Source organism: Hylobates moloch, unplaced genomic scaffold, assembly GCF_009828535.3.
Source record: "Hylobates moloch isolate HMO894 unplaced genomic scaffold, HMol_V3 SCAFFOLD_1, whole genome shotgun sequence".
NCBI lineage: Eukaryota > Metazoa > Chordata > Mammalia > Primates > Hylobatidae > Hylobates > Hylobates moloch.
This window is the reverse complement of record NW_026652276.1, coordinates 81,401,783-81,414,456: the sequence shown is the minus strand read 5'-3', so window position 1 is coordinate 81,414,456 and position 12,674 is coordinate 81,401,783. Positions and strand designations below refer to the sequence as shown.

The following is a 12,674-nucleotide window of genomic DNA, read 5'->3' as shown; positions in this document are numbered from 1 at the left end:
TTTTTTCCTAATGAAGCTACTGGTATTAGAATAAAAGTGCTCCAGGTAGTTTCTGATCAAAGCTTTATTTCTTTGTTGTACATTGTCAGTACTTTGCCAGTAGATTCATTTTCCACGTTATCAGAATGGAAAATATTTGTATCCTTTCTTCCAAGGTTTTACTTCCAGAAATATGTCCTGTTAAAATTTTTAGTCAGGTATGTAGGATATATGTTCAAGGAGATTGGTTAATAAAGAATTAATGATATTCATTCAAAAATATATTGAGCAGCTACTATGTATCCAGAACTGCACTAAGTACTAAATCTACAATGACAAGCAAACAGACATGCTTGCTTCCTGCTTCATGGAATGGTGGCACAGTCTAGTAAAGCAGAGACTAATCAGTCTCACAAATATAGCCTGAAACTCTGATCAAAGTATCAAGAAGAAAGGTAAATTGCTATTAGAATGTCTGTTGGGGATTTGACCTAATCCAGCAGGTCAGAGAAGATTATCATTATATAATGACTTTTGAAAGGGCAGGTTTGGAGGGCTAAGTTCAAGGACCTGCATTATAAAACCCATTGGCCTAAAAGAACTTAAAGTATAAGGGAAATAGTGCAATGAGAAGAGTCAGGGGCTCTTAGTAGGGACTTGGAGACCATATTAAGGGCTTTTGGTTCTTTATTCTAGGAGCATAAGAAGCCATTTAAGGTTTTTTGGGGGACAAGGGTGAGGTGTAGGAAAAAAGTATGGAGTAATATGATTACGTGTGCATTTTGCAAAGAACACAGTGGCTACTAGAGAATAGGCTATTGCAGCAGTCCATTAAGGTTGTGGTAATAGATTGAAGAGATATTAATAGTTAAGATTAAACTTGATACTTGGGGCCAGGCGCAGTGGCTCATACCTGTAATACTAGCACTTTTTTTGGGAGGCCTAGGCAGGCGGATCACATGAGGTCAGGAGTACAAGACCAGTCTGGCCAACATGGTGAAACCCTGTCTGTACTAAAAATACAAAAATTAGCCAGGCATGATGGCGGGCACCTGTAATCCCAGCTATTCAGGAGCCTGAGGCAGGAGAATCACTTGAACCCAGGAGGTGGAGGTTGCAGTGAGCCTAGATCACGCCACTGCACTCCAGTGAGCAAGACAGAGCTCCAAAAGAGCAAGACTCCATCTCAAAAAAATAAATAAAATTGATCCTTTGTAATGGATTGGCTGTACAACAAATAGATGTCAAAGATGGTTACAGCTTTCTGTATAGATAAGAGCACCATATACCGAGAAAAGGAATGCTAGCAAAGAACTAGACTTTTGCGGGGGTGGAGAGGAGAGATGAGAGGGAGTGGTAATTGGGGGAAATCATCAGTTTTGAATATTCTAAGTGCTTCCCCAGGAACAGTTGGCCACATAGATCTATAACTTAGAAGAGAGATCTAAGCTAGAAGAAAAATTTGAGCTACTGGCATGGATGAGATTACCTAGGAAGAGAATATATAGCAAGAGAGGGCCTCAGGTGAGCTAGAGGTACTAATATGATGTGGCATAGTGGTTAGTTAGGGGCTTGGGCTTTGTATTCAGGCAAGCCTAGATTCAAATCTTAGCTCTACTATCTACTGGGAAATCTTAGTAGTTAAGATTAAAATTGATACTTGGGGGCCAGGCGCGGTAGCTCACACCTGTAATCCCAGCACTATGGCAGGCCGAGGCAGGCGGATCACTTGAGGTCAGGAGTTCAAGACCAGCCTGGCCAACATGGTGAAATCCTGTCTCTTCTAAAAATACAAAAATTAGCCAGGTGTGATGCGGGAGCGCTTGTAATCTCAGCTACTTGGTAGACTGAGGCAGGAGAGTGACTTGAACTCGGGAGGTGGAGGTTGCAATGATCCTAGGCAGATTATTTTGTATGTCTTTAAGACTCAGTTTTCTCATCTGTAAAATGTGGGAAATAGTCTCCTGGGAAGGTTGGTTTAAGGATTAAAGGAGATAAAGGAAATAAAACTGATTTTGGTACATAGTATTTAATGAAATTATCGCATGATGATAATGTGTTGCTGAGTTGAAAAATTTGGTTGCAGAATAGTTCTCATTTGTAAAAAAGTGCGATACATATACACACATGTACACAGGAGTTCTGAAAGGGTATATACCAAAATGTCAATAGCAGTTACCCTTGAGGAAAAATGGAAGGCAAAGTAAGGGAGGATGCTGCCACATTTTACTTTGTACTTATCTGTACATACTTGTACATTATTTTTGTTGTGTTGGTGGTAGTGGCCATTTTGTTATTGGAATTTTTCAACAAATGTGCGATTTTTATAACTTTTAATAGCCATTAATCTTTAATCATTTAGTCCATTTTATCTCTTTATAAACTTTGAACAGTCATGGCTTGGTTTTTTGTTTTGTTTTGTTTGCTTGACAGAATGTTTTTGATTCAATGGAGATACCATACTGATTTCTCATAAAGAAACACCTGAGTCCTAGGTTACAATGAACTAGAAAAATGACTGAGAGATCTGGCTTCGGTGATAACCAGAGCTTTTGTTCATAAACATACTACATGCTCTGTGTCTTAGTCCATTTGCACTCTATAACAAAATACTTTATACCAGGTAATTTGTAAATAATAGAAATTTATTTCTACAGTTTTAGAGGCTGAGAAGTCCAAGATCAAGGCTCCAGCAGGCTTGGTGTCTGGTGAGGGCCCAGTCTCTGTTTCCAAGATGGCACCTCATTGCTGCATCATCTAGTGGAGATGAACACTGTGTTCTCATATGGCAGAAGGGATGGAGGGCAAAAAGGACTGAACTCTGTGTGAAGCCCCTTTTATAAAGGCCTTAATCTTATTCATGTGGGAGCAGCCCTTATAACTTAATACCTCCTAAAAGGCCCTACTTCTTAATACCATCACAATGGGGATTAAGTTTCAACATGAATTTTGGTGGGGACACACATTTGGATCATAGCACTTCACCCCTGGCTCCCCCAGATTTATATCCTGCACACATACAAAATATATGAGATACATGTACGTGATACACATTTATTCCATCCCAAAAGCCCCAAAAAGACTTACCTTGTCCCAGCATCAACTTTAAAATCTAAAGTTTCATCTTAACATTATCTAAATCAGATATGGAGATAAGACTCAAAGTACAATTCATCCAGAGACAAATTCCTCTCAAGCTGTGAGCCTATGAAATTATACAGTTATATGCTTCCAAAAGACAATATAGTGGGACAGACATAGGATAGACATTCCCACTCCAAAATGGAGCAACAGGAAAGAACAAAGGGCTAACAGGTCCTAACCAAATCCAAACACCTCAAATAAACAACAAAAAACCCAGTAGGGCAAACATTAAACCCTGAAGCTTGAGTGTAGTCTTTAACTCCCATTTCTCATTTTCTGGACACACTGGGGTGGAAGTTGGGCCCCCAAGGCTCCAGGCAACCCTACTCCATCACATTGCTGGCTGCATTTCTTGTGTGTTGGAGTTGCATGCCTTTGGGTCTCCCCGCCTGGAGTTGCACCCTGGTGGCTCTACTGGTCTGGGGTCTTGGGATGGCCCTGCCTGGGCAACTCCACTAGGAATTGCCCTGATGGTGACTCTCTGCATTGGCCTCACTCCCACGGCTTTGGATATTATGTAGATACTTTGCTCATTGTTAAAAACAGGAACTAACATTTCCAACGAGCATATTGCGAGACAAATACTTTATATATTCTGTGTCTTTCAATCCTTCAGGTAAATATAATTTTCATTTAAAGAGGAAGAAACCAAAGGCTCAAAGAGGCAAGTAAATTAATCAGGACTGAAACACAGGATTGTAAAATAAAAATAGTTTGTCATAGTTTACCATTTGGCATGCTGAGAAATTGGTGGCAGCACTGTCACCTAAAAGTAGATAATTAGATTGGAAATCTGATCTGTCAAATTGCAGATCTTCTAGATAAATCCTGGTACTGAAGGGTGGGAATGTACAGGGCTTATAACCTAGTAGGCAGAAAATGGTTGAAGAAAGACTTGTGTAAGCCAGGATCTCTGGGTTGCTGATCCTATTTGATCTCATACTATTTAAAGAAAACTCAAAATTGAAGTTGATTCTTAGCTTACCAAAATTTCAAGATGTATTTTAATTAGATTGTGTCTAAATTAATTAGTTTCTATCTAAAGTGCTATGTATTAGGATAATTAATATTTAATTATCTTCCTTCATGAACTGTAGGATTTGTGGTAGCCACACAAATCCTTTAGTAAATCTTTCATTCTCTTTATTAACCTTGGAATAATTTGAAAGGTTTTTAAATTGGGACTATTTCATTTTTTTTTCAATCCACTCAGTATTTATTAAATTCCTTAATAAATCATTGGAGGAAAGCAGTGATATTTTTGAGAATATTGCAATTAATTATTGAGGATGAGAAGAAATGTTTGACTTAGGATATTATAGATAACTTAAGGGCACTTAAACTTTTTTTCCCCTATGTAAGAAATAAGTGCCTTGGAAAATACAAAAAAAAAAAAATGTTCAATACAAGCAATAGGAAACAATTCAATTTATGGAACTCTTTTAATATTTATGATACGAAAATTTAAACATCTGTCTACACAAAATTATAGGAAATATGCTGCCTTAGTTTTGAAGAGGAAATATTGAAATTTTGCCTGGATAAAAGGGCAATTTTTAAAATAAACTTTTTGCTTTGCTTATCATAATCCAGAGTATGGGCAACCATTTTTAATAAATTTGGGATGTGTGCTCTATTTGATCACCTGTGTTTTAAGTTTTACTTTTGAACACTAAGAAAGAATACAAAGTTAACCTTATGGGCCAGGTGTGGTGGCTTATGCCTGTAATCCCAGCACTTTGGGAGGCCAAGGTGGGAGGATCATTTGAGCCCAGGAGTTTGAGACCAGCCTGGGCAGCATAGCAAGACCTTGTCTCTATACAAATAACATAGTAATGAAATAAAAAACAAAGTACCTTATAGCACAAGTACCTAAGTACCTGTTTACCTCTTTAGATGCTGGTAGACCACTTGTTTTGCTAGTCTTTGAAATTGGAAGGAGTGTCAAATACACAGAAGCCAGAGTCATCTTGGCCAGATGGTGTTTGATACAGATGGATGGTTAGTTGTCATGCAGATCTCCTAGTTGGTAACTTGTTGCTGCCATCTGACTCAAAGAATCATTCACACACACTGGCTGTCAAAAGCATCTTCTCTTCTGTCTGTTTTAGCTGTCATGTCTGTGCTCTGTACAGAAGTGTTGACAAGACATTGCTGTTGTACATTTTCAATGTGGTTGTTAGTGAGTTTTCTGTTTCGTGGGGTCTTTGATAGTGCTAGAATGTACTTGCTTTGTAATTGTATTTAAAAAAAAAATACTTGACTGTGCAACAACAATCTGACCTTGTAAAAGGACTTTTCAGGTTGTAAGTTTAGGCAGATATGTTCTGTGAACAAAAGCATTTAATAAAATGAAAAAAAAAGACTAGTTTCATTTAGTTTCCAAATAGCAATTCTACTGGTTATTTCCCAGTTTGATGTAATATTTCCTTTTGGACTTTCCCTCTCATAGTCTGTGGTCAAAATCTTTATACTCTTTTCTGAATATGCATTTTTCTCAAATTACTACCTTTTTTCTAACGGTATAAGCTTCCCTTTTAAAAAAAAAATCTTCAAACATTACCTATCTTTTGCATTCATTTTCTCACTTAATTTCCCTTTGTCGTATTTACCTACTGACCTTGTTCTGTTTTTACTGTTTCCATTAGAGAAATATAAGCAAAAGCATTCCTCCATTCCTTCATTTCTGAAAGCATATCTGTTCCTGATATTTCTTTTTTTTTTTTTTTTAAAAGTGAAAGCAAGTTTATTAAGAAAGTAAAGGAATAAAAGTGGCTACTCCAGAGGCAGAGCAGCGGCACGGGATGCTCAACTCTGATGTTTCTTTAACAAGTTAATTAGTTTGTTTATTCAACTAATATTTACTGAGCATCCTAATATGTGCCAGGCACTCTGTAATACTGTGGAGATATCAGGAGGAAATACCCTCTACCCTTAAGGAGTTCAGTCTAGAGGGAAACCAGACATTAGACAATTAGACTAGAATATTATAACTGCTAAATACAAGTATGTGAAAAGTGTAGGAGGAAAACATGGACTCTTGCTGTTCTATTTCCCCTACTATACTTCCAGAGTGTTGGTTTTTAAAATTGTTGTAGACTTTGCTCGACCTTTATCATACTTTATTAAGTAGCTTAAGAAGTAGTTAAAACTTCAACTTGAAATAGCCATTGATCCATTAATTTTTCCTAGCTATTGAATACATTTTCAGGATTATTTATTTATTGTAATATCTTATATGCAGATGTGCTAAAGTATGTTTTTTAAGCCAGAGAATAGAAGATAAAAATTAACTGGCAGAAGCTTTCTGAGTTGGTTTCAAAAGAAAATATATGGTTTCTTCATTAAGGTGGGAAAAAAAGACATAGAGACTTGAATAACATAGACATTTATTCTGGGCCTGTCTCTAACTTGCTAAGTTTTTTGGACTGGTTACTTAATCTCTGGACAGTATAATGTATATACCTATCAAAATAAAGTGAAAAAATCGGTACTTATTGATCGATGTTTGTGAAGAACTTTGAGTTCTTGGAGAAAGCTTTAATTAACGCAGAAATATATAGAGAAGACTGTAACTTGTTTGCTGATTCTTCAGCCCTGGTGGTGCTCTGTAGCCCAAGTAAATCTAAGGTATTTAGAATTTGCTGTAGACTTTTGGATCCTTCATTCAGTCAGCTTACCACACTATTTCTAGGGGGTTGGGTGTGAATTTATACAGGAATAAGATGTCTTATCCTGGGAAGCCAGGCCCTAGACTAGACTTGGGTATCAGTGATCAGTTCTGAGACATATTCATTGGACATACACTTCAGGTAGACCCACATGATTCGTTCTTCTGTTCACAATAATAAAATGTAATTGGAATCCGTATTTCCTTTTTTAATTTTTCAGTGAACATACACTGAACATCTCCTATGTATAAGTTACTTAATCCTTATGAATTCTATGGGGAATGTGAAACTATGTAAGACTGCCTTTAGGCAATGTGCAAAGACAACGCATCATATGGGTTGCTTATCAGCTTTGTCAGTTATTCATATTTGGAGTGTATTACTTATAAAAGTTCACCTTTTATTTGGGAAAATGTAGTATTTAGCTCTAATTCCTTTTTTTTTTTTTTTTTTTTTTTTTTTTTTTGAGACAGAGCCTTGCTCTGTTGCCCAGGCTGGAGTACAGTGGTGTGATCTTGGCTCACTGCAAGCTCCGCCTCCCGGGTTCACACCATTCTCCTGCCTCAGCCTCCCGAGTAGCTGGGACTACAGGCGCCCGCCACCACACCTGGCTAATTTTTTGTATTTTTAGTGGAAACGGGGTTTCACTGTGTTAACCAGGATGGTCTCAATCTCCTGACCTCGTGATCTGCCCCCCTTGGCCTCCCAAGCTTTAATTTCTTAAGCTAATTTATATTTGCTAATCTATGAACAGCTATGTAATTTATTAAAATTTTTAAGTTTATTGGTCTCTGAAAATAATAGAGCTTCACTAATTTTGAACTTTAAGAATCAGTTTAAAGTCAAATATCTAGTATCTACTGAAGATCATTCTGAGATTATTAGAACTTCATTTTCCTTTTATATTTCAAGGAATTTGCAACTTAGTCATTGTTTATTTATCCCTCCAGGGATAGAAATTGGTTAAAAATAAAAGTTCTCTGTTATTGTTTGGTGATACGCTTTTAAGACTGTACTAATCTGGTAATTGTGATACAACAGTTTCAATGTTGCTTGAATGTTTGCAGCATCTGTATTCCTCAGTACAAACTTGTCTTTTTTCATTGCTTTATTCTCACAGTCATTGCAATAAAATAGCAAAATGAATGGATTAACAATATAAGGGAAACTATGGCATTTAAGATAGACACCAAAGGTCATCCATATTCTCTTAATTTCTTAAAACTTAGTGGAGAAGTTTCTGGTCAGTATAATTTTATAGTTTGTATTTGTCCCTTTGATTTTTATCAACACTTCCTTAGTGTTTGTGTACTCTAGAAATAAATTTAGAAGTGTGTTTATTTGAAAGACACAAAATTTTTTAAGTTAGTATGTATTTTATAGCATCTTTTTATCATTTGTGCTTTTTTTTTCATTAAGGAATAAATGCTAAATTACAGTTTTGATCCTTACTGAAGGATCAGGAAATCATAGACTGAATCCTTGACTGAAATGTCTTTAAATAAGATAATCTTTAAAACTTTTATGGTGTTTTAAGTATCTAAAATCACTGATGTTTGTAACAATTACAAGTACATTCCTGCAGCCAGTTTGTATCTCATAAATCACAATACCTGCAAAATGACAATGTGGGCAACTCATATCTATTTATATTATTAATGGATGGTAAATGTATGTTCATGTCTATCAGTGAATATCAGGCTAACTGGTTTTTATGTCAGCAGACTGAGAACTATGAGCAGAGAATACGTGAACAACAGGAACAGCTGTCACTTCAACAAACTATTATTGACAAGCTAAAATCTCAGTTACTTCTTGTGAAGTCCACTCAAGGTATGTTCATGTTAATTTTTTATGTATTTCTAGAACCTCTTGGTGAAAAGAAAGGTGTAAGTTGAGTTTTTCTATTTTATTCCTTCGTTGTTTCTCAATAGTTTTGATATTATAACTGTGGTACAGTTATATGTTATGTTTATTTAAATGAACACTTGCAGGATATGGGAAAGTGGACTTTCACATATTACTATACTATATGGTGGAACTCTAAGTTTATAAAACTTCCTAAAAAGCAATTTGCCAGTAAATAGCAGCAAAAGCTTTTGAAAACATCTATGCCTTTTGAACCAAAAATGCAAGTTCTAAGACTATATCATAAGAAAATATTTGTTCAGGTACTCAAAAATATATATGCAAGAATGTGTATCACAGTATAATTTCTAATCATGGAAAGCTAGAAACAAATATTCAATAGTTACAGTGATCTATGTGAATAGCTATGTAGCCAAGAAAAGTGATGATAATAGGTATTAACTTGTAAGAATATGTTGACGATATATAGCAAAATGAACAAAGCAGGATACATAAATAAGTGTTATTTTCATTTATGCAGAAAAAGGTGATTCTTGTGTGAATTTATATGTATAGGAAAAGAAGAATTCTGATAGAATATATAAACCAAAATATTAACTGGAATAATTCACAGGTGATAAAAATTTGGGTAGCATTTACTTTTTATTCTTTTTGGCTGTCTGCATTTTCTAATTTTCCTATAATAAGCATGGAGTCATAATACAAATAATTATCTTAAATAAGAAATGCATACCTGAAAACATGACTTATATAAAAGTTGAATTGTTGCTGACAGATGCAAAGAGCATATTTCTTGTTTTCTAAATTCTGTATATTTTACATACTGCTGGCTTTGGGAGAACAGGGGTTTTGTATGTTTGTTTAGTGGGAATGAAAAAATATAAATGGACAACTCGTCAAAGTAACTATTACCTAAAGAATTTTCTGAAACTCCTACCTTAAAATCTATTCTCTTTATGGTTTCGAGTTTGTATTATTTTTTGCTTTGTCAGGTGGTACCAAAAATAAGGGTTTTCTGCTAATGTCCAAGAGGTTTTTGTCTTGCAGATAACAGTTATGGCTGTGTTCCTCTGCTTGAAGACAGTGAAACAAGAAAGAATAATTTGACTGTTGATCAGCCACATGATAAAGCGATTTCAGGAATAGCAAGAGAAAAACTACCAAAGGTAGACGTTGCTTCTGCAGAAAGCAGCATTTAAATGCTGATGCGTAACATAGCTTCCTCATTTTATTTTTCCGAAGTGATCTACCACTGGAATTCCAAACAGAAGTTCCATATACACAAATATGTGGCTTAAATATTTCTAAATAGAAGAACTATTTTCAAGTAAAATAAAGGCTAAGGTTTTGTATTTCCTACTGACCGTTTTTCTACATCACAAGCATTTCAACAAAGAAAAGATTTAACAAAGAAATAGGGCTGGGCAGAGTGACTCACTCCTGTAATTCAAACACTTTGGGAGGCCAAGGAGGGAGGATCACTTGAGCTCAGCTCAACCTGGGCAACACAGGGGGATCCCTAGCTCTACAAAAATAAAAAAATTAGCCACGCAGAATGGCACACGCCTGTAGTCCCAGCTACTCAGTAGGAGCATTGTTTGGGCCTAAGAGGTCAAGGCTGCTGCAGTGACCAATGATCGTGACACTGCATTCCAGTTTGGGTAACAGAGTGAGACCCTATCTCTAAATAAATAAATAAATGATTAATGAACGAATGCCACATACATATGTACATATGTGTGTGTGTGTGGTGTGTGTGTGTCTATATATAAATAAACAATGAAATAAAAAATTAAAATCAGGTAAATAATAAGACACAGATCAGATAATAGCTTTCTAGCTTTTTCTTCGATTGTCTCTGCTTAGTTTAAAAGAAAAATCCACCCAACTAGCTTAAGCAAAACTCTACTGAAGTAATACAGAAAGAAATAGTACATATCCACAAGGAGATATATACAAGGACGTTCATGCCATGGGTTAGAAACAACCTAAATATCCACCAATAACAGAATAGTCCATCTTTAGAAGCTCTTTAGAAAAATTAAAATATACTAAATATATATTAATTTTCCTAAATTTTAATAGCAATGTTGAGTAAAGATGGAAATTACAAAATGATAAAATGGGAATACTTTATGTAGTTTGTTGTTGTTGTTGTTGTTGGTTTTGTTTTGTTTTCTTTTTGGATTTTTTTTGGATATGAAGTCTTGCTTTGTCACCCAGGCTGGAGTGCAGTGGTGCAATCTCTGCTCACTGCAACCTCCGTCTCCTAGGTTCCAGCAATTCTACAGGCGCATGCTGCCACGCCTGGCTAATTAGGATACTTTATGTAGTTTTTAAAACGTAACATTAATGTTTGTGAAAACACAAATATGTAATAAAAGTATAAAAACCTGGACAGGAAGGGCACACATCTTCTTTAGAAAAACGATCACCTTTAGAATTGGGGAGAAAAGAGACTGTGATATCTGAGAAAGGAATAATGAGGGCTTCAGCAGTTATATCTGCAACTTTTTTTTTTTTTAATAGAAGAGAGCTAAGCAAGTATGCAAAATGTTAACACTTGTTAACTCAGTAGTATATATATGTATATTATTCTCCACGTTTTCATAAGTCATTGAAATTTTATAAGTTTGAAAACGATATTTTTAATGAGATGAGTTGGCTTTTAGTGGGATGATACATATTTTGAATAAAATAAGAACTCCTAGCAAATAAGGTTTCTTAACATCAACAAGAACAATTAAATCGAGTGCTATATTTCTTTCTTTCCTTCTAAATAAAGTAGGAGATTTTCACTTTGTCAGGGTTTTTCAGTTACTGATTGCATAACTAAGACTATCTTATTATTTAACATCAAATCTGAGAAATCCAATTTTGAGAGCTTTTTTCTATAAATAAAAATTTTAGAATAAGAAGTTCTCTTGGTACCCCTTAGTACATATATTTTTATTTTAAACCATTTTTTGAGTCATTCAGTTTTCTTCACCCCCATTCGAATTTTCATTTATCTAAAAATGCTAATAAACACAGAAACCATGGCATTGAAATATACTAGGTTTATTTTGCAAAAGAGGAAATTGAGAAACAATGATTCTGACATTTTGGAATACAATTTTGTTACTAGGCCTATTGTAGTACATTATAAAATTGTTGAATTACTATACTCACATAAATTTAGTGCTTAAATAAACAATATTTCTAATCTTCCTGTTTCAATGTCTTCCAAATGCCATTACTTAACCGCAAATTTAATAATAATTTATAGCATTCCTTTGAAAGTCATAGAATATCTACAGTTTAAAGTATGTAGAAGGTAGTTTTGAAAATAAAACCTTGGTTAGAACAAAAGGGATGATGTGAAAAGCTCTAAGATATAGTAATAGTTTTGTTTTTTTAAATTTGGATAATTTGTTATTTATGAAAGTTTTAGAGTTTACTTTCAGTCAATAAGTATCAAAAGCAGATCTTCAACGGAAATCTTTTTAAAAATTATATTTGTTTAAATTCTGTAAGCTAAGTATTTGATCTGTGAAATATATATTTGGATACCTGGGATGAAATTAAGTAACAGAAATTATTTCAGAGATAGCCTGTGTGCAAAGAATGAATAATATTACATCAATTGTAGCTATATTTTTAGGCAGATGGTAAGAGGAAAAGCTCCGAGTAAGGAATAAATCTAACTTCAGTGAGTTTATCTTAGTAAAGATAATTCATTATCTTAATAGTAGGGGAAAGGTTTATGTTTTAGCCACATTTTTATACTTTGAATAGCTCATCAACTCAATTTTCTTTGTAACCATTTAATAAAAATAAAAATTAACTGTCTTGTATTTCAGCTTTCTCTTCTTTTATATATCTCTAGCCAAAGTGCTAATGAGCACTAAACGTATAAGGGATTAAAGAAAAGAGAAAATATATTCTAAAAGAATGGATAAATTAGATTTATTGAATATTTGAGAGTTGGCTGTATGCTTAGTATAAAAAATCAGGCCTATGTTAGAAAAA

General features: G+C 34.7%; 1 protein-coding gene across 6 annotated transcripts in view; it reads left to right on the top strand.

The window, feature by feature from the left end:
• The window catches only part of TANK (TRAF family member associated NFKB activator), a 96,624-nt gene that overhangs the window by 55,388 nt on the left and 28,562 nt on the right, over positions 1-12,674 (top strand). For all 6 annotated transcript variants that reach the window (XM_032755577.2, XM_058441652.1, XM_032755580.2 and 3 more), the window contains 2 exons: positions 8,519-8,627; positions 9,711-9,829. In XM_032755577.2, the coding sequence (XP_032611468.1) occupies positions 8,519-8,627; positions 9,711-9,829 (228 nt within the window). The remainder of the gene's footprint in view (positions 1-8,518; positions 8,628-9,710; positions 9,830-12,674) is intronic.